The following is a 21,570-nucleotide window of genomic DNA, read 5'->3' on the forward strand; positions in this document are numbered from 1 at the left end:
CCACCGACCGGCTCAGCAGGGCACCGAGTAACAGCCAGCGTGGGGGCCGCTGGTTTCGCCCCCTGCCCTGGGGGTGAAAAGCCCTCTTGCACCCCAGAAGGACAGCACGACCCCCCCACCCCCGTCCACCTGGCTCAGGACAGTGGGGTTCAGGGCGTGGGGAAGCCACTCAGTCACCATCCTGTGGCCGAGCAGCAGAGAGGTCTGGCACCTGCCAGAGGCCAGGGCTTGGGCTGTGGTTGAGGAGTAAAGTGTGGGTGCAGGTGGGTGAGCAGGAGTTGGCAGGTGTGTGCTGCCCTGCAGAGGCTGCAGGCTCTGACCCTGAGGAGTGGGGTCTTCAGAAGAGGGTCCGTTCAGTCCCCTGGGGACCCTGTTACCACGTGAAGATGCTTTCCCTCCCCCACCCCAGGCCTCTGTGGGCAGCAGATGGGGGGCACTGCTGGGCCCCCAAAACTCTCAGGCGCAGAGGCCCCAGGAGTGCAGTACCGTGAGGGTGGAGTGCAGGGGACCAGTCCCCTGGGGTCCCCAGCACACCTCAGGCCCAGAAGATGAAGCCTGTATGCGTCAGTTGGGGTCGCCAGGAAGGGAGGGTGGTTCACCCCTGGGAGGCGGGGCACCCACCCCTGAGACGAGGGGCATCCACCCCTGAGAGGAGGGGCACCCACACCCCGCAGAAGGGCTGGCCCAGAAACGGCTCAGGCAGCCAGCCAGCAACTGCCACAGGGCAGCCAAGCCCCACATGGCCCGAGTGCCCGGATGGCTGGAGAATGGTCAGCGGGCAGGTGTGGGCCTTGGAGACCCCCACAGCATCGGCGGCTCTCGGGACCGGAGGGCCCTTCCAGGAACAACCCCCACCCCCCCACCTCTGGACGCCAGCCAGCTCTCCCTGGGCCCTCCTAGTAATGGGAGAGCGGAAACCCTGGGACGCTCTTGTTCCTCCCATGTGTGCGTGGTTGTTTTGTTTTGTTCTTGGCCAAGCTATGCAGCTTGCAGGGTCTTAGTTCTCTGACCAGGGACTGAACCCGCGCCCCCAGCAGTGAAAGCACAGAGTCCTAACAACTGGACCACCAGGGAAGCCCCCGAGTGTGCTTAGTAATGGTGCGCTTCCGTTCCTTGCCCCTGCAGCGCGGAGGGCCCCACAAGCTGCTCTGCCGGCTGCCCGTCCCCTAAGCCAGGGAAACCGTGGGTGCTCACTAGGCGGCTGCGGGCGGCGCAGCACCTCCCCCAGGGGGGCTCCGGGCCGGGCTGACGCTCTGCCCTCCGTGTGTCCGCAGCCTCCGTGTGCCAGGCCTTGCGTCCCTGCCTCAACGGCGGCAAGTGCATCGACGACTGCGTCACAGGCAACCCCTCCTATACCTGCTCCTGCCTCTCGGGCTTCACGGGGAGGACGTGCCACCTGGGTGAGCTTCTGCAGGACCCCCCCCTTCCCCATCCCTTGGAGGGACCAGCCCAGGGAGGAAGCCCCCCCACATCGCCCTGGAGGTTCCGCAACCTGCGGCCCAGGGTCTCCGTCCCCGTGTCCTGGGCGGCATGCACCGACACCGTGGGGGAGCCAGACACAGCAGCTCCAGGGCCGTGAGCCCGCCCAGCCCTGGCGGGCCCGGCCCTCCCAGGCATCCCTCCACTGAGGCTTCAGCCGCCCGTTTTCCAGATGTGAATGAGTGCGCTTCCCGCCCGTGTCAGAATGGTGGGACCTGCACACACAGCGTCAACAGCTTCAGCTGCCAGTGCCCAGCCGGGTTCAGGGGACCCACCTGTGAGACAGGTAAGAGCAGCCCGCCAGCCCCACGAGCCAGGGGCCACAGGCGCCCGGGACGGTCCTGCCCAACCGGGGTGGGGGCGTCAGGTCGACACGCTGCAGGGAGCCTTGCCTCAGATGGGGGTGGCCGGAAAGGCAGTGGCGGGGTGGGGTGGGGGGTGCAGGAGCCCGGAGCCCGGAGGAGAGGCCGCGCCCTGGGGCGTGGCAGGAGAACTGAGCACACACTCAGACCTGTGAGGCCTTGCAACAGGGCAGGGCCTGCTCCCAGACCCTCTCACTCTAGGACCTGTGCCCCCAGGGGCTCCTGGCAGGAGTGGAGGCTGGTTCTCCCCACCCTGGGGCTCTCTCGGCCCAGCCATGGGTTGAGGTCTTTCTCAAGACCCTCTTGTTGCTCCCAAACTGCAGCCCACATTGCAGTTTGGTGAGCGATGGTGGAAGCTGCTAGGAGAGCCCAACGGATGGAGCCCTAAGATCAGAGCATGGTGGCCCCTGACCCCCATCGGCTCAGCCAGAGACACTCCCCCCCAGACACTCACGGATGTAAATTGTCATTTAGAAACACAACACTGTTAAATCAAAGGGGAACAGGTAACACCCGCACCAGTGTCAGCTAGAAAAACATTTCTAATGGAGACTTGGGGCCATAGGGAATGTTTTCAAGTGTCTGACTCTGGTGTGTAGACACGTGTCCAGGCCAGCAGGGCCCTGGGGGCCTTGGGGCAGCGCCAGCAGCCCTGAGCCTTGGCCTCTCCATGGCCACCACAGCAACACCCGCAGCAGCGGCCCCAGCCCCCAAACAGGCTCCCTGGTCTCCGGACCCACCTCGGCGCCCAGAGTCCATGCCAGCAGGGGCACCGGGCAGCGTCCAGCAGGGACGTGGGCGCTGGCTGCCTCAAGTCTCCCGGCTCCCACCCATGCCCAGCCCTGCTCTGGTGGGGTCAGGGTCCCAGAGACAGGGACCACCCAGGAGGCTGGAAGTTGGGCCCCTTCACCCCCGTGCCCTTGCCATCTGCTGGGATAAACCCAGTTCAGACAAGCATTCGGTGCCAGTGGCCGGGGACAGCCCTGGGCTCCAGGGCCCACTGCTCCCTGGAGACAGCCAGGCCCCCCCACATGCAGCCCGAGGGTCGGGGTTGCGGCTCAGCGGGAGCCCAGGCTGCACAGCCGGGAACCCCATGGCCTTGCACACTGTGCTCGCAGCACAGTCTCCATGTGATGACAGAGAATGTCAGAACGGCGGCTGGTGCCGGGCGGAGGGCAGCACCGCCGCGTGCGTGTGCCCAGCGGGCTACACAGGGGCGGCCTGCGAGACAGGTGAGTGCGCCCTCAGCCGGCAGCGGGGAGGGGCGGGGGCGGGGCGCGGGGTGGGGTATGGGGGGCTGGGTGCTGGGTGGGCAGAGGCTGGTGTGGAGCCGAGCCCCCACCTCTGCCACCTGCAGACGTGGACGAGTGCAGCTCCGACCCTTGCCTGAACGGAGGCTCATGTGTCGACCTGGTGGGGAATTTCACCTGCCTGTGTGCGGAACCCTTCGAGGGACCTCGCTGTGAGACAGGTAATGGCCGTGTTGCAGCTCCCATGGGTGGGCTCTGGTCTGGGCTCTGCTGTCCACGTGCTGGATGAGGCCCAGGCAGTCTGCTCCCCTCTCTGAGGCGGATGGCCACACTCCCAAGGCCCCACCCCCTTGGCAGATTCTTGGCTGTTTATTGCCTCTTCTCCCTGCCCCAGAGCCCTCACCGTGCCAGGAAACAAACCCTGGGCTGATCTCTACTACACATGATGACATCTGCTCGCTTCTGTTCTACTGCATGTTGTTTTAAATGCTGGTTGCTCCTTGGAAGAAAAGCTATAACAAACCTAGACAGCATATTAAAAGCACAGGCATACTTTACCAACAAAGATCTGTCTAGTCAAGGCTATGGTTTTTCCAGTAGTCATGTATGGATGTGAGAGTTGGACTATAAAGAAACCTGAGTGCCAAAGAATTGATGCTTTTGACCTGTCGTGTTGGAGAAGACTCTTGAGAGTCCCTTGAACTGCAAGGAGATCCAACCAGTCCATCCTAAAGGAGATCAGTCCTGAATATTCATTGGAAGTACTGATGCTGAAGCTGAAACTCCAATACTTTGACCACCTGATGCAAAGAACTGAGTCACTGGAAAAGACCCTGATGCTGGGAAAGATTGAAGGTGGGAGGAGAAGGGGATGACAGAGGATGAGATGATTGGATAGTATCACTGACGCGATGGACAAGAGTTTGAGTAAACTCCAGGAGTTGGCGATGGACAGGGAAGCCTGGCGTGCTGCAGTCCATGGGTTTGCGAAGAGTTGGACATGATGAGCAACTGAACTACACTGAATTTAACCATATGTCAGAATAAAATTCTAAACTCTTTAGATGAATATAACAGAATCCAGGACTCCAAAATATCCACCCAAAAGTTACTAGGCATACAAAATGTTGAGAGTGTATGACTTACAGCCAGAAGTAAAATAGATCAAAAGAAACAGTGGCCAGAGATGGCCAGAGAATCAGCAAATACAAATGTTTGATCATCCATCATGAACATGCATGTGCCATATGTTCAAGGCTGTTGAGGGAAAAGACATAATGAGAAGTAGATGATATAAAAAAAAAGTTTCTAGAGATAAAAAACATAAATCTGAATTAAAAAAAAAAAAAAAAAAACAAGACACTGGATGGTGTTAATAGCAGGTCAGACACTGCAGAAGGAAAGGTCAATGACCTTGAAGAGAGAAATGGAAACAACTCGACATGCAGCCCAGAGAGGAGAAGGTGGAAGGACAGCAGCAAGGCAGGGCCTGTGCGCGGACACCATGCGGTCCAGCAGGTGTGGCCCTGGAGCCCCTGAAGGAGGGATGGGCTGAAGGGGTGCAGGAAACATGTGTAAAAAAGCAACAGCCAAACATTTTCTAAGTCTGATGAAAATGAAAACCCAAAATTCAAGAAAAACGAAGAAAACCATACAAAGCCCAACATAAATCAAATTGCTGAAAACCACTACATGAACTGAGAAGTTCCAGATGCACAAGCTGGATTTAGAAAAGGCAGAGGAACCACAGATCAAACTGCCAATATGTACTGGATCACAGAAAAAGCAAGAGAATTCCATGAAAACATCTACTTCTGCTTCATTGACTACACTAAAGCCTTTGACTGTGTGGATCACAAACTGGAAAATTCTTAAAAAGATGGGAATACCAGACTGCCTTACCTGCCTCCTGAGAAACCTGTATGCAGGTCAAGAAGCAAAAGTTAGAACCAAACATGGAACAACAGACTGGTTTAAAATTGGGAAAGCAGTGCATCAAGGCTGTATATTGTCACCCTGATTATTTAACTTCTATGCAGAGTACATCATGCAAAATGCGGAGCTGGATGAATCATAGACTAGAATCAAGATTGCCGGGAGAAATATCAATAATCTCAGATATGCAGATGATACCACCCTTATGGCAGAAAGCAAAGAGGAATTAAAGATCTTCTTGATGAAGGTGAAAGAGGAGAGTGAAAAAGCTGGCTTAAAACTCAACATTCAAAAACTAACATCATGGCATCTGGTCCCATCACTTCATGGCAAATAGATAGGGAAACAATGGAAATAGTGACAGACTATTTTCTTGGGCTCCAAAATCACTGCAGATGGTGACTGCAGCGATAAAATTAAAAGATGCTTGCTCCTTGAAAGAAAAGCTATGACAAACCTAGACAACATATTAAAAAGAGAGACATTACTTTACTGACAAAGGTCCACATAGTCAAAGCTATCGTTTTTCCAGTAGTCATGTATGGATGTGAGAGTTAGACCTATAAAGAAGGCTGAGTGTCGAAGAATTGATGCTTTCAAACTGTGACATTGGAGAAGACTCTTGAGAGTCCCTTGGACTGAAAGGAGATCAAACCAGTCAATCCTAGGGGGAATCAACCCTGAATATTCATTGGAAGGACTGATGCTGAAGCTGAAGCTCCAATACTTTGGCCACCTGATGTGAACAGCTCACTCATCAGAAAAGACCCTGATGCTGGGAAAGAGTGAAGGCAGGAGAAGTGGGTGACAGAGGAGGAGATGGTTGGATGGCATCACCGACTCAAGGAACATGAGTTTGAGAAAGCTCCCGAAAATGGTGAAAACAGGGAAGCCTGGTGTGCTGCAGTCTATGGAGCCACAAAGAGGCAGACGTGACTGAGCAACTGAACAACAGCAGCAACAACAAACAGGAAATAATAAAAGTAGCCAGAGAGAAAAGACACAGAGACACAAGGATGACAGCAGACTCATCATCAGAGTCAATGCAGGTTGGGTGACAGTGGGACAGAACCCTTAAAGCCCTGAAAGAAATAAGATATCACACTAGTGCTGTATACCCAGAAACACTGTCTTTCAGAAATTAAGATGAAACAAAGATGCTTTTCAGACGGCCTCTCAGCAGCTCAGAGGACACAAGCACGGAGACCAGCCAGGATACAGGGACAAGCAAGCACTGCTGGCCGGCCCAGCCTGACTGATATTCATAGACACCCATGTTCCTTCCAGGGCTTGCGGAGCCTTCACCATGACAGACCATAAAATGAAGCTCAATAAACTGAAAAGGACTGTGTTCTCTGACCCCAGCAAAATTAAACTAGAAATCAACAGCAGAAAGATACCTGGAAAACCCTGAGCATTTAACTAACAGAGGAGCTCGATGAGCAACGCTTGGAGACTCTGGCCTCAGCCAGGCCCTTGATGTACCACAAGCCCCTCTGCACTGCAGCTTCTGCTCCAGAGAGGGAGTTTGGGACTGAGGGCTGCTGGAGCCCAGTCTCCAGGCACTTGGCACAGAGAACAGAGGTTAACACGCCTCCTCTCTGGTCCAAGGCCCTGTTAACCCACTCCCAGCCCAGGCCCTCTGCCAGGCCTTGGGTGACCACTGGCTTTCTTGCAGGACACCACCCAGTGCCCGACGCCTGCCTCTCAGCCCCTTGCCAGAATGGAGGCACCTGTGTGGATGCAGATCACGGCTACGTGTGCGAATGCCCTGAAGGCTTCATGGGCCTCGACTGCAGGGAGAGTGCGTGTGGGCTGGGCTGCCAGGGTGGGGGCCCCTTGGGCTGTGCATGTGGACACCCATGGAGAGGATCTGGGAGTGGGGAGAGGGGCTGCACAGCAGGTTTTATGGGACAGTGGTCAGGAGGGTGCCCCCACACTGAGGCCTCTGCCCCCTCCCTCCATGGCAGGAACCCCCAGCAGCTGTGAGTGCCGCAACGGTGGCAGGTGCCTGGGGGCCAATAGCACCCTCTGCCAGTGCCCACCAGGCTTCTTCGGGCTCCTCTGCGAATTTGGTGAGTGCCCAGGGTTGGGACAGGGGCTCCGTCCTGCCCTGCCCTGAGAATCCCGGAAACCACGGTGAGCCCCGGGTGTGGGGGGCACCCCAGCCTGGTCACCCTAGGGGTCACGCAGTCCCTGGGCCTCCCCCTCATGTGCAGAGGTCACGGCCACACCCTGCAACATGAACACGCAGTGCCCAGACGGCGGCTACTGCATGGAGTACGGCGGGAGCTACCTGTGCGTCTGCCACACCGACCATAACGTCAGCCACTGTGAGTGGGGCCTGCCTGGAAGCTGGCGGGGGAGAAGGTGCTGGGAGGTCCTGGGTGCAGCAGGAGGAGGCCTGTGAGGGGACCTGGGGGTGGACAGCCTGGCCACGCACCCTGCTCCACCCGCTGCAGGCCACGTGTGAGCGTCACTAGCTGCCTTCCAGCTCGGCTGCTGGGATGTTAACGCCTGACAAGAGCCCGCGGAGAAGCATGTTTGCACGCGTATGTGTTGGTGCAGATACTCAGTGACTTGGGTAGTGAGTCGTCACATGTGATGGTGGTGACGTGGTATCAGGTGGTCCTGACACCAGGACTCCTGTGGACCACAGCTCAGTCCCAGTTCACAGAGGAGCAAAGGCAAAATCTAGAAAAATAAAAAATGTGATAGAAGAAATTCTAGGGGGGGCCTCCGAGCCCAGTATGAGGACTCAAGACTCTGGCAACGCTTCTGGCCAGGACGCCTGGATGACCGCCCTCTGCCCCACAGCGCTGCCGTCGCCGTGTGACTCCGACCCCTGCTTCAACGGAGGTTCCTGTGACGCGCATGAAGACTCCTACACGTGCGCGTGCCCGCGGGGCTTCCACGGCCGCCACTGTGAGAAAGGTGGGGCACGGCAGCTTGGGGGGTGGGGGCTCCTGCTCATCACAGCGCTCTGCTCACGGCGCTCTCCTCACAGCGCACTCCCTTCCTGCTCAGTTTTTCCTGTGGATTTTACAATCACTGATTGACAAAAAATTCAGTGTTGTCCAGTCGCTAAGTTGTGTCCAACTCTCTGTGACCCCACGGACTGCAGCACGCCAGGCTTCCCTGTCCTTCACCATCTCCCAGAGTTTGTCAGATTCATGTCCACGGAGTCGACTTTATAAATGTAATGCAATTGGAGAATGTCGACATTTTACAACTTAATCACAGAGGTTAGCCGTTTAAGAATGTAAGCGCTCTTCAGCAAATGCACTGTGGGCGTCACTGTGCTCACCTTGCCCGCCCAGGACTGTCCCTCCAGCAGCTGGAAGCAGCACTCAGGACTCTCTTCAGGGACCCAGCGTCCCCTGGTCGGGGCCCAAGGTGCTGGCTGCCTGGCCCGTATGCCCACGTCCGTCCTCCCGCGCTTGGCGCCTGGGCCCCGTCCAGCCCTCCTGCTGCCTCATGTGTCCAGAGAGCTGAAACCTGAACCCCTGCCTCTGCCGCTCCCACGGCGGCCCTGAGACTGGGTCCCTGGGGCTCCAACTACAGCACCCATGGCCTCCCCACCCTGCGGGGGAGGGCTTTCCAGAGAGCAGGCTGATTCCGAGCACGGGCCACCAAGGTCATGCATGCCTTGGCCAAGGCGTCCCCAGAGGGGGCAGAGGGACATGGTGGGGGGGGTGGCCAGAACCTGGACAAGCATCCTGTGAGGCCCCACAGGGCGTGGGGGGGGGCCCTCCTGCCTCACATTCCCCCCAAGAACGTTGAGGGGGCCAAGGGTCTACAATGCTGGCTGACCTGTGAAGGTGGGACATCCCCAGTACAAGAGGGTGGCGGGCCCCCCGAGGGCCAGGGAAGGCCCCCAGTACAAGAGGGTGGCGGGTCCCCGAGGTCCAGGGAAGGCTCCCAGTACAAGAGGGTGGCGGGCCCCCCGAGGGCCAGGGAAGGCCCCCAGTACAAGAGGATGGCGGGCCCCCGAGGTCCAGGGAAGGCTCCCAGTACAAGAGGGTGGCGGGCCCCCCAAGGGCCAGGGATGGCCCCCAGTACAAGAGGGTGGCGGGCCCCCAAGGGCCAGGGAAGGCCCCCAGTACAAGAGGGTGGCGGGCCCCCCAAGGGCCAGGGAAGGCCCCCAGTGAGGCACGGAAACATGCAAGTCTGAGGGGAATGGAGAAGAGTGGGGGCAGCTCTCCAGCGCTTCTCAACAGAGCCTGGGCAGAGGAGACAGCAGAGGGCGCAGGGCCCCCGGGCTGAGTGGGGACAGCAGGCACAGGGGGGCGGGGTGGCGGGCACAGGGCCCCCGGGCCAAGTGGGGAGCACCTGACTGGCTCGGCCTGGGCAGCAGCCTCAGGGGCTCCGCTAACTGGAAGCCCTGGCCTGCGGGCACTCTGGGCCAGGAGGCTGGCCCCAGCCGACCGGCCTGCCTGCCTGTCTGTCTGTCTGTCCCTGGCAGCCCGGCCGCGCCTGTGCAGCTCCGGGCCCTGCAGGAACGGAGGCACGTGTAAGGAGGCTGGCGGCGAGTACCACTGCGACTGCCCCTACCGCTTCACTGGCAGGCACTGCGAGATCGGTGCGGGCCCAGCGGCACGCCGGCCTGGGGAGGGCGGGGAGGGGCTGACCTGGGACCCCTGCTCCCTGCATCTGCTCATCAGGAGCACCCCACAAGCCCCCTACCGCCCCTGCTGAGGGTGGGGGGGGGTGCACGCGACCCCTGGCCCTGCCTGACGGCTGCCTCTGCTTACAGGGAAGCCAGACTCGTGCGCCTCGGGCCCCTGTCACAACGGCGGCACCTGCTTCCACTACATCGGCAAATACAAGTGTGACTGCCCCCCGGGCTTCTCAGGGCGGCACTGTGAGATAGGTAAGGGGGAGCTCCTCACAGCCCCGCGGTCGGGAGGCAGAGCTGGTGTGAGACGCAGGACGCCCCTGCTGCGCAGAGGCCTCGGGGGGACAGTGATGGACAATGGGGTCCCCGCGCCCTTGCAGCCCCCTCCCCCTGCTTCCGGAGCCCATGCATGAATGGGGGCACCTGCGAGGACCTGGGCACAGACTTCTCCTGCCACTGCCAAGCAGGGTACACAGGACGCCGGTGCCAGGCAGGTGAGTGGGCCAGGTCGGGGCCAGGGCAGGGCAGGGCTCAGCAGGGGGCAGGGGAGGGAGGGGAAGGAAACCCCTGAGCAGCCCCTGGGGACCGGTTCTGTCCCCTGGACAGGCTGCATGGGGAGCAAGGGGCTCGGGTCAGAGCAGCGGGGGGCCAGGCAGGGGCCTGCAGTGCAGGACTGGGCCGCGTGTCCTTGCAGAGGTGGACTGCGGCCCCCCCGGCGAGGTGAAGCACGCCACCGTGCGATTCAACGGCACCCGCCTGGGCTCGGTGGCCCTGTACTCGTGTGACCGAGGCTACAGCCCGAGCGCCTCCAGCCACGTCCGGGTGTGCCAGCCACAGGGCGTCTGGAGCGCGCCCCCCCAGTGCCACGGTGACCGGGGCCCTCTGCCGGGGGGGGGAGCCACACCCCGCTCCCCTGGGCTGAGCGGGGGGCACGAGCCGCAGTTCTGACCCTGGCCTGTGTCTCCTCTGTGCCAAGGGAGGCCAAGACCTGGTGCTGATGGTGGGGACGACCGGTCCCCTCCACTCAGGACCCTTCTCTAAGGGCTTCTGGTCCTCAGAGCACCCCAAAGCATGAGGTCCAACACCCACAAGCCCACTCTGCAGAGGAAGCCACTGAGGCCAGGAGGCAGCCCCAAGGCAGAGCCCTGCAGAGGCAGATCAGGGCTTAGGACCCACTCCTGCTCCCAGGCCCACCCAGGCCTGTGGGATCAGACCCTGCATGAGCATTTAAGGGGTGTTGCCCGCAGGCAAGGCCCTCCTTGGTCCAGGCACCTGGAGACAACGGTGCTGCAATGCCACTGCAGCAGTGCATTAAGCAAACAGAACATCCCAAGCTGTTCAGACCATCGGTGTGACGGTAACAGTCTCAGCAGACAAAGAGTTTTCAGCAAAATAGCTTAGGGACAGGACAGCAATCCAAAGAAGAGAGGCACAGGACACAGTGCTCCCTCCCAGATGCCCTGCAAGGCGTGGGGCCTGGGCAGCCCTCTCAAGGGGGGAGTTCCCGAACACAGGTGCAGTCCCTGGCCTTAAGCATGCTCCTTTACATCTGTCCTTCCAAGCCCCCCAGGGCTCGTGGTCACTGTCTAGGAGGCCACCCCGGGCCCAGTGCTGCTTCTCCGCAACGTGCCATCAGAGGAGGAGTGGGGACCACCAGGGAACGTGCGCTCACAAGCCAGGGTACCAGGACACTGGAGGAACACGGCCACCTCAGAAACAGTAATAGAGCCCAGACAATACATACTACTGGGAGGAGAAACGTAGAAGATGAGTAAGAATGTAAAATAAGCATGACAAATACACAAAAAGAAACATGGCGTTGGCCATAAAAATAGAATCAACAAATAATATTTAAAAGAAAGCAGAATAAGATGACTGAAAAACTGTAATAGTAGAAGTAACAGGCACAACTTATAAATGGGAACAGACAAAGACGAAGCTAATGAGTTGAAAGATCAGTGTAAGGAGTTGTACCAGAGAGAAGAAGGGAAATACTCATAAATCAGAAAGACAATGTAGGCTTTGAGGAGTGTATAAGTGCTGACATTGAGGTAACAGGACTCCAAGAGTGACAAAAATTAAAATAGGATGGAATGTTGCAACAACTATGGAGCTAAATTCCCAGAATAACTGATAAATGATCAGAGATTGAAAGTGCCTGCAGAATGTCAAACAGGAGGAAAGAGAAACATTAGACACATTACAATAAAATTTAAGAAAATCAGGAATAGATCCTTAGAAAAAGGGACAAGAATCCACAAAGGAACAAGAGTCAGATCAGCACCAGACTTAGAGAGAGACATCAGGACTGAGATAATAAAATGGCATTTTAAAGATAGTGAAGTGATCCATTCAGTTAGGGTGCAGACAGTTAGAAAACACCGTCACTCTCACTGTAACATCAGGGAAGCTCCAGAGAGCCCATAAAATCATACCTTTTAACTCATCAGAGGGCTGAGGATGCAAAGTTTTCTCACAAGGAAGCACCAGGCCCAAACAATGCCATGGATCAATCCCACCAAACTGCAAAGAAGCAGACTGCTGCAGTGTTACACAGGCCCTCCTGGGGAGTAGAAAAGAGTGTGTGCCAACCACTCCACGAGGCCAGGATAACCTTAAACCAACACCAGACATGGACAGGTGGATACAGTAAAGTTATGGGTCCATTAAACGTGAAATAGATACAGAAATGTGACAGTCTATAAAGACTATATACACCATAATGGGGCTTCCCAAGTGATGCCAGTGGTAAAGAATCGGCTTGCCAATGTAGGAGACCCAAGAGACATGGGTTTGATTCCTGGGTCGGGAAGATGCCCTAGAGTAGAAGTGGCAACCCACCCCAGTATTCTTGCTTGAAATGGCAACCCACTCCTGTATTCTTTCCTGGAAAATTCCATGGACAGATGAGCCTGGTGGGCGACAGTCCATGGGGCCTCAAAGTCAGACACAACTGAGCACACGCACACCATTCTTGAGTTGAGTTGTTGTAAAAATAGTTTGATATTAGAAAAATTTGCTACACTAACCAACTAAAGGAGAAAAGTCATATAAGAATCTCAATGAATGTATAATAAGCATTTGATAAAATTCATACCTATTCAAGTAACAGATTCCTACCAAGTAAGACTTTTAAAAGTACTCCTCATCCAGATAAAAATAATATGATACACACACACCTTTCTAGTACCACATGGTATAATACAGGATTTATTGGAAGGAAAACTTATAAAAGAGAAATAGCAGAGCCCACAGAGCCCCCCAAGTGTTCATTAGCCCACAGGGAGATGTGCTTAGACCAGGGAGATGTGCTTAGACCAGGGAGATGTGCTTAGACCAGGGAGATGTGCTTAGACCAGGCATAAGCTAGGCTGAACACACGATGACACTGAAGCACACCAATTATACTCCATGTATTTACAAAGGAATGAGGACAGGTTCCCTCAAGAGAGCTTTGGGGCTTCCCTGGCGGTCATGGTTAAGGCTCCATGCTTCCCCTGCAGAGGGCACAGGTCCAGTCCCTGGTCAAGCAGGCTCTGCGTGCTGCACGGTGCAGACAAAAACAAGGAGAGGAAGCTGTGGACCAGTGTTCCCTGATCCTCATTATACAGGAGGGGGATCTGGAATTCAAAAGCTGCTCTTCTGTTGAACTGACTCAGACATGCTGAGCTACCAACAGGAAGAAGGAAATTAGCTTCTGAGGCAGTTTTATGATGGGTCTTATCTAACCTAGAACAGACATTACCCTAAGTGGAGAAACATTCCCCTTAAAATTCAGAACAAAATAAGGATGCCCATTATCACTAAGTCTAGTCAATATTACATTGTCAGTAATAGCCTATGCAATAAAGTAAGAAAAAGAAAGTAAAGTCATGAAAATGCTAAAGGGGGAAGTAAAAATGTTAGTATTTACAGCCAATATGGTTGTCTTTCAACCAAAAGAAAACTATATAAATGATAGGACATGTAATATGTTTGGTGAATATAGGTTATTATAACAAAATTCATTGCATTTTTATATATCAACAACAAATAATGATTAAATGACATATTTTTTATAATTTATAATTAATTATAAAGAAGACATGTGCAGATGAAACCAAAAACTGATTCCTTGAAAGGATCAATAAAGATAATAAGCTTCTAGCTAGACTGATCAAGGAAAAAAATAAAAGTTAGCAATATCAGAATGAAAAAAGGGACATCACTAAAGACTATATGAGCATTTAAAGGGCAAGGAGATACTGTGAACAACTTCAGGCCAATATATCTCACAATTTGGAAAAAATGAAGAAAGACACTAATGACCACAACTGACACAAGAATAAATAGAAAATATGAAGAGCTTCATATCTATTAAGGAAATTTAACTTGTGGCTAAAAACTTCCCTGCAAAGAAAATGGCAGGACCAGACTGCTTCACTGAGTTCTGTCAAACATTTCAGAAGGAATAATAATACTATCCACACAGCTCTTTCAGAGAATGTAGGAGGAAGGAACCCTCTTCAGCTCATTTTATGAGACCAAGTATCGCCTTTATACCAAAACCAGAGACACTACAAAAATGAAGTTACAGGCCAACAATATTCCTCATGTGCAAAGCACAAAAATCCTAACAAGACATTATTAAAATCCAACCCACTATTACATCAGAAGGCTAATACAGCCTGACCTAGAGGGATTTATCTCAAGAATAGTTTAGCATTTGAAAATCAGTAAATGTAATTTGCCATATTAGAAAATAAAGGCGAAAACAATATGATTATTTTAATAGATGCAGAAAAAGTCATTTGACAAAATTCAACTATTATTTTAAAAATTCTTAACAAACTAAGAGTAGAAGAAAATTTCTTTAACCCGATCAAAGGGCATCCATGAAAAAAATCAACAGCTAACAAAGTACTTACGGGTAAAAGACTTCCTGCTGTTATCAGTGGTAAAGCAAAGGTTCACCAGTGCCTTCCACCATTGTCCTGGAGGCCCTAGACCATGCCATAGGAGAGAAAAGGAAGACCTCATGTCTATCAGGCAAGAAGTAAAGATGACATGATCGTGCACACAGAAAATTCTAAGAAATTCTACAACAGAAGCAATAGAATAAGTGAATTCAAGCAGGTCACAGGATACAGGGTCAATACACAGAAACAATTATATTTTCATATTCTAGCAGCGGAGACTTGGAAAATGAAATGAAATAATATTATGTACAACAGCATCAAAATGATAATTTTTATATATGTGAAGTGAATTATAGACAAAATGTAAAAGCTAAATCTATAAACTTCTGTAAGAAAGCAGATGAGAAAATCTTCATGACAGCTGGAATAAAATGGTTAGGTACTCAGAAAACATTACACTGTTTCTCCACTTCTCACCACACCCAACAATTAGTTCCAGATGTATTAAGGACTTAAATAGGTTTTTTTTTTTAACTATATAGTTTTGTGTAGGGAATGTAGGTTAACTATCTTTTTGGCCTTAAGGCAGGGAAAGATTCCACAAAAACCACTAAGTATAAAAGGAAAAAATGGACAAATTGACTAGTTAAAAATTAGGAACTTAAATTCATCAGCCTTAAGAAAGTCGGGCTTCCCTTGTGGCTCAGCTGGTAAAGAATCCACCTTCAATACAGGAGACCTGGGTTCGATTCCTGGGTTGGGAAGATCCCCTAGAGAAGGGAAACGCTACCCACTCCAGTATTCTGGCCTGGAGAATTCCATGGACTATATATATAGTCCATGGTGTCGCAAAGAGTCAGACATGACTAAGTGACTTTCACTTATGTATTTATTATATGTGATATATACATACATACATATATATGTATACACACACACACATATATATTCAACCCAATAGGTAAAACACATGAGTAGGAATTTCATAGAAGCCTTTGTCAGTGATGTGCAAAATGAAAATCAACAGTACAGTGAGATACATTCAGTTGGCAAAACTTCTGAAGTCTAAAAAGTCCATATATTGATGAGACTATGGATAAACAGGATTTGTTCTAAATTGCTGGAGGAAGTGTAAACTGGTATAAGCACTTTGAAGACAATTTAGTAATTTGTCAAGCTGGCCATTCATATAAACTGTGTCCTAGCAATTGTACTGCTTGATAATTGTAAATCTAGGGAAAACTCTACACCAGGAGATGTGAAAGACACAGAACAGCAAGAAATCTAAACCCAACCCCAAAGCCTACCAAACAAGAGAGATAAAGTATGGTATAATCACACTGAGGAATATTAGACAGCGATGAAAAGAACAACCCACAACATAGAAACATCTATTAATATAATGTTGAGTGACAAAAGAGCACATTAACCACAATATCCTATTAATAACGTTCATACTAGCAAAAACAAAACTGTGTATTGTCCGGCATATTGGTAAAAATTTAAAAACTGAGGAGGCACAGAGAGGATAACCACAGACATTAGAGTCACAAGTGGGATATGCATGTGAGCAGATGAGCCAACATTCTTAGCTCCCAGGTCAGGTGCTGGCCCCCAGGGGTCATTCTGTCAATACGATTTATTTACTTATTTACATGTTAAGCATTAAAAGTAAACTGTTTTAAGCTAAACATCATTAATTCAGGAGCAAAATTCCCAGTTTTTTAAAATTCCATGGTGAATATTTCAAAATGAAGGGCTGGCCCCCAAGAGTCTCGGTTTCATGCACGATTGTTACATAATGAACAGGCACGGTGGGGTCCTCAGGAGCATCCCCAGCCCCTTCCCGGAGGAGCTCCTCTTCCCCTCCAGGGCCCTCCTTGAGTTCTGGCCTCTCCCGGCACCTGGGATGTCGTAGACTCCTGCCCAGAGCCTCCTGTCAAAGCTCATGTGCATCCCTCTTAGTCCGGCTTCGAGTCCTCCCTGCTAACAGCAGCAACACTGCTCTATTCTTGGGGTCTCCCCCGGCACCTGGCACCCGGGCTTTCCTCGCTCAGAAATCGACGAGTGCCGATCCCAGCCGTGCCTGCACGGGGGCTCCTGCCAGGACCGCGTCGCCGGGTACCTGTGCGTCTGCAGCCCAGGGCGTGAAGGAACCCACTGTGAGCGGGGTAAGGCGGTCCCCGCCTCCCGTGGGCCGGCCGCTCCCCTTGAGCCCCAGCGCCCAGCATGGCCCCTGCCCAGCAGCTCCGCTCCGTGTGCTGGGGTCTGGCTGGGTGCTGCCTGCTCTCTTGGGCCCCTGCCGGGTCTGATGTCCAGAGGGACAGCAGTTTATAGATACTCTTGCCTACAGTCCCCAGGAGGACTGAGCGCAGCTAACAACAGCTAACCATGACCCTCTCCCCTGCCTCCCGCAGACTCTGGCTGGTTGGGGGCGGGGGGAAAGTGGGGGTGAGGACCCAGGGGCAGAGAAGGGGGGGTACAGGGGGCAGATCCCAGTCCTGTGCCCGAGCCGGACTTGGGGGGCGGCCCCATGAAGCCTGCTCCCTCACGCCTGTGCAGGCCAGGCAGCCACAGAGCCTGGGCAGTGAAGGCAGCAGGGGCCTAGACAGGCTCTGTGGGCAGAGTGAGGGCAGGAGAGGCTGCAGTCTGGGGCCCAGGAGGCCCCGGGGTGGGGGCCATGCAGCCTCGTGTCCGTGTCCCTCTCCTCAGAGACAGACGAGTGCCAGGCGCAGCCCTGCAGAAACGGAGGCTCCTGCAGGGACCTCCCGGGGGCCTTTGTCTGCCAGTGTCCCCCCGCTTTCACTGGTGCCCACTGCGAGACAGGTAGGGGCTGCTCTCGGGGTCCCCACGTGCCGGGCCCTCACCCACACTCACGATGCCCCGGACGCCCGGGAAGACCTGTTTGCAACAAGCACAGATGCTGGGCTGCTCGGAGCAGGGGGCGGGGACAGTGCCCGGGGACAGGATTCTGGGGGGACGAGGGAAGGGCCAGGTGCCCACCAAGGGTGCGGGTCACCCCCTGCCCGCCCCCTGCCCCCCGCGACCTCGCCACGCCGTCCCTTCCCTTCCTCCCGCTGTCCTCTCCTCCCTCCCCCAGACACCCCCTTGCTGCCCTGGCCGACTCTCTGGGTGTTCTCCAGAGGTGGACGCCTGCGCCTGCAGCCCCTGCCAGCACGGAGGCCGCTGTGAGAACGGCGGCGGGGCCTACCTGTGCGTCTGCCCAGAGGGTTTCTTCGGCTACCACTGCGAGACAGGTGGGGGTCCCGCTCCCTGCCCGCGCACCCCCGTCCACCTGGCTCCATGTCCAGCCACAGGCTGTGCCGCCCTGGACGGGCCCAGCTCACAGCCGCCCCAGGGGACTGGCGCTCCCAGTTCCTCACGACGAGAGACCCTCGCTCATGCGCCTGTTAGGGCCCCTGGGGACCAGGCGAGGGACGAGGCCTTTCCTGACCATGGCCTGCAGCGGCCCCCACCCCGCCGCCTGCCACCCCAGCACCGTGTTTCTCTGCTCAGCATTTCTCCCAGCTCACTGTCTCCCCAGGGTGGGGTGGCCTGACCTGTGCTGTCCCCAAGTGTCCCCTCAGCTGGGCCTGACCAGCACGGCTCAGATATGCCGGGTGGACGGGTCCTGGGCTCCAGCCCCACCACGGGGCACAGGAGCCAGCCCAGCAATGAGCACGGTGTGGACAGTTTGCGACCAGAGTGCCTCACTGGGGTGGGGGGCCCTATGGGCCCTGGCCTGGAAGCCCGGGGCTGTGCCTCAGCCCCAGCAAACACAGGCCGTGGAGGGGCTGGTGTTCTCAGCTGCCCCCCAGGAGTGGTCACCCTGGCTTGGCTGTGGGTGGGCCAGCCTGGCCTCTCCGTGGGGCCCCTGGCAAGCCCTGCCCCTCCCCCGGAGAGTGTCCTCCATATCTGCTCCCCAAAGTGCCACCTGTGACTGCCCACCTGCACCCCACAAGCACACCAACACCAGGGTCAGCATCAAGGGCCCAGGGGAAAGTGCCTGGCCAGACGTCCACTCACTGCTGCCTCCCCCCACAGTGAGTGACCCCTGCTTCTCAAACCCCTGTGGAGGCCGCGGCTACTGCCTGGCCAGCAACGGGTCCCACAGCTGCACCTGTAAAGTGGGCTACACCGGCAAGGACTGTGACAAAGGTGAGGCAGCGAGGGCGCCAGCGTGGGGGCTCCCCTCCCACCCGAGGGCTGCAGACACCCCGCGGGGCGGGACCAAGAGCTAAGCGGCCCCTGCAGCAGAGTGTCCAAGCAGCTGCTGGCCCAGGCGTGCCCAGGAAGCGCATACGAGCCCGAGGGCAACATCTGGGCAGTCCCACTCGGGTACATGCAAGAGACCCTCCAGGAGCCGCTGCCAGATGCCAGATGTAGGCGCCACGGCAAGCTCCAGCCAGCAGCTGCCCACCTGTGCCCCGGGGGGGGGGGCAGGCCCAAGGGCCAGCGGGCCACACACCTGCCTGGGGGCCGGGACTCGCCCGGCCGACAGCTGACACCCCCCTTCCCTTGTTCTTGACCGAAACCCTGAAGAGCTCTTCCCACCAACGGCCCTCAAGGTGGAGCAAGTGGAAGAGAGTGGGGTCTCCATCTCCTGGCGCCCCCCCGAAGGCCCAGCCGCCAGGCAGGTGCTGGACGGCTATGCTGTCACCTACGCGTCCTCGGACGGCTCCTACCGCCGCACGGACTTCGTGGACCGGGGCCGCTCTGTGCACCAGCTCCGGGCCCTGGCGCCTGGCAGGGCCTACAACGTCTCCGTCTTCTCGGTCAAGCGCAACACCAACAACAAGAACGACATCAGCAGGCCCGTCCTGCTGCTCACCCGCACGAGTGAGTGATGCGGCACTGCAGCGCGCCCCCAGCAGGGTGCCAGCCGGGAGGGCCCCTCCTCTGGAGGAGAGGGATGGTGACAGGGTGAGGGAGGGGGCTGGGGAGTGCAGGGTCCCTGAGGAGGTGCTGGGACTGCCATGGGGTGAGGCTGGAGCCTCCCTGCAGGCTGGAGCAGAGGCAGCCATAAGGCAGCAGGGAGGCCGTCTGGGCGTGCTGCCCTGAAGGAAGTTGTGCGCAGAGGCTGGGCCCCGCTGGCCTGTCTGCTCCTGGGGGCTGTGGGGGAGGGGGGACCCCGGAATGCTCCCACGATGGTGGGTTGGTGGGTGCTGGCCCAGGGAGTCAAGAGATGGGGAGGGGAGGCTGGAGGATGGAACAAGAACTGGGCAGGGGCATGAGCACTGGGCATGTTGGGAGCCCCCTGAGGGTGGCTGACAGGGCGGGGCAGGTGGGCACGGGCAGGCAAGTGGGCAGGTGGGCACAGCCAGTCATGGGGGCAGGGCAAGCGACGCAGGCATGGCCTGCTGGCCAGGTGAGCAGGAAGACGAGGGTCCTGGAGGGCAGAGGGGAGCACCTTCTTGGGCCCCTCGGAAAGAGGCTGCACACATGCCGACAGCTAGGACGCTGAGGGCCACGTGTGAGGAGGGACGAGGCCTCAGGGCGGGGTGTCCTGGGGAAGGACAGCGCACAGGGCCAGGAGGGTGGCCCCAGTGTGTGACAGAAGAGCCTCGGGGGCTGGGGGTGTACGGGGCCATCCTGAGCTCGGCTCTAGCAAGACGCGCTTTTGAGGCTGCTCAAGGTGGGCTCTGGAAGAAAGACAGCCACCCCCGCACCATCGGGGTGGGGGTGAGGCACCCTTCCTGCAGCCGAGGGCTTGGCACTCTGGGGGCTGGGGCACCCCTCTCAACTCCCTTGGCCTGGGGTTCACCCCCTTCCCTGGCATCACCAAGGCCTCTCCTGGCTTCTCCCTGGCAGGCCCCAGGAGTCCCCAGATGGTGCAGAGAGTCAGTGAGTGCCACCAGCCAGCCAGGGAGTCAGGAAGTTCCCATCCTGTCCCCTGGCAGGCCAAGACCACTCAGGGCAGTGCCTACAGCAGCCCCTTTGCAACGCCCTCGCCCTGAGGCAGTGGTCCAGGGCATGTCCACCTGCCCCCAGTCCCTGCTGGACTGAGGGATGCCTTCAGCAAGCCCAGACTGGATGGGCATCTCGAGGCCACTTCTGTGCAGGTCCCCAGGGCCCTTCCCAAGCCCCCTCTCCAGCCCCGGCCCCATCCTCCAGGGGTGAGGAGGGGCCACACAGGCTGCTTGCCCACTATCCCCAGGACCCCGCCCCATCGAGGGCCTTGAGGTCACCAACGTGACAGCCAGTGCCATTTCGGTGCGGTGGGCTCTGCACAGGATCCGCCACGCCACCGTCAGCAGCGTGCGCCTGTCCATCCGCCACCCTGAGGCCCAGGAGGAACAGTCCACTGATGTGGACAGGAGCGTGGACAGGTTCACGTTCAGGTAAGAGTGAGGGCACCCACTCCCCCCGCCCCACCAGGCTCCTGCCGCCCTCCCACCCCAGCCCCCTGGAGGAGCAGGGGCGTGTGATCAGTCCTGGGCCCCACTGCTGCCTTGCCTCCTGCGGGCCACCAGCCTAGTGTCAGAGTACCGGAGAGAGCAGAGATGCTCTGGACTCTGCAGATGGCACCTCCTGCAGACAGAAGAAAGAGGCCACCAGAGGCCAGCCCTGAGTTCCTCCAGCCCGAGTCACGAGACTCCTTGGAAAGGGAGAAGACACGCACCCCTGGGCTGCCTGACATTTTTTACTTCATTCAAATATGTTCGAACCTTAAGCTGGTCAAGGATAGGGCAGCCTGGCGTGCTGCAGTCCATGGGGTTGCAAAGAGTCGGACACGACTTGAGCAGTTGAACTGAGCTGAACTGAAACTTCTTATGCATATTACATATTATATACCAACAAAACTACAAAATAAAATTCAAGTGAACATCAGTCACTCAAAATGACTGATGACTGGAATAAACGTTTCAGCAGCACCACAAGGAAGCTTCAGACCCCCAGCCTAGGCCCCCAGCTCAGGGACGCTCCCAGACGGCAGCCTGTGATGGACCCATGAGCCACTCAGAGCTTCTGACCCAGGCAGGGAGGGTGGGCAGTGCTTGAGGGCGGGGTCAGGAGGGAAGGCGGCA

At 56.2% G+C, this 21,570-nt stretch overlaps 1 protein-coding gene across 2 annotated transcripts in view; it reads left to right on the forward strand.

The window, feature by feature from the left end:
• SNED1 (sushi, nidogen and EGF like domains 1) overlaps positions 1-21,570 on the forward strand; it is a 73,342-nt gene that overhangs the window by 31,882 nt on the left and 19,890 nt on the right. For both annotated transcript variants that reach the window (XM_043875898.1, XM_043875899.1), the window contains exons 5-22: positions 1,275-1,400; positions 1,652-1,765; positions 2,960-3,073; positions 3,199-3,312; positions 6,705-6,830; positions 6,997-7,101; positions 7,246-7,359; positions 7,844-7,960; positions 9,492-9,608; positions 9,783-9,899; positions 10,025-10,138; positions 10,339-10,512; positions 16,600-16,713; positions 17,255-17,368; positions 17,686-17,799; positions 18,587-18,700; positions 19,085-19,381; positions 20,700-20,883. In XM_043875898.1, the coding sequence (XP_043731833.1) occupies positions 1,275-1,400; positions 1,652-1,765; positions 2,960-3,073; positions 3,199-3,312; positions 6,705-6,830; positions 6,997-7,101; positions 7,246-7,359; positions 7,844-7,960; positions 9,492-9,608; positions 9,783-9,899; positions 10,025-10,138; positions 10,339-10,512; positions 16,600-16,713; positions 17,255-17,368; positions 17,686-17,799; positions 18,587-18,700; positions 19,085-19,381; positions 20,700-20,883 (2,389 nt within the window). The remainder of the gene's footprint in view (positions 1-1,274; positions 1,401-1,651; positions 1,766-2,959; positions 3,074-3,198; positions 3,313-6,704; positions 6,831-6,996; positions 7,102-7,245; positions 7,360-7,843; positions 7,961-9,491; positions 9,609-9,782; positions 9,900-10,024; positions 10,139-10,338; positions 10,513-16,599; positions 16,714-17,254; positions 17,369-17,685; positions 17,800-18,586; positions 18,701-19,084; positions 19,382-20,699; positions 20,884-21,570) is intronic.

Source organism: Cervus elaphus, chromosome 20, assembly GCF_910594005.1.
Source record: "Cervus elaphus chromosome 20, mCerEla1.1, whole genome shotgun sequence".
Classification (NCBI taxonomy): Eukaryota; Metazoa; Chordata; class Mammalia; order Artiodactyla; family Cervidae; genus Cervus; species Cervus elaphus.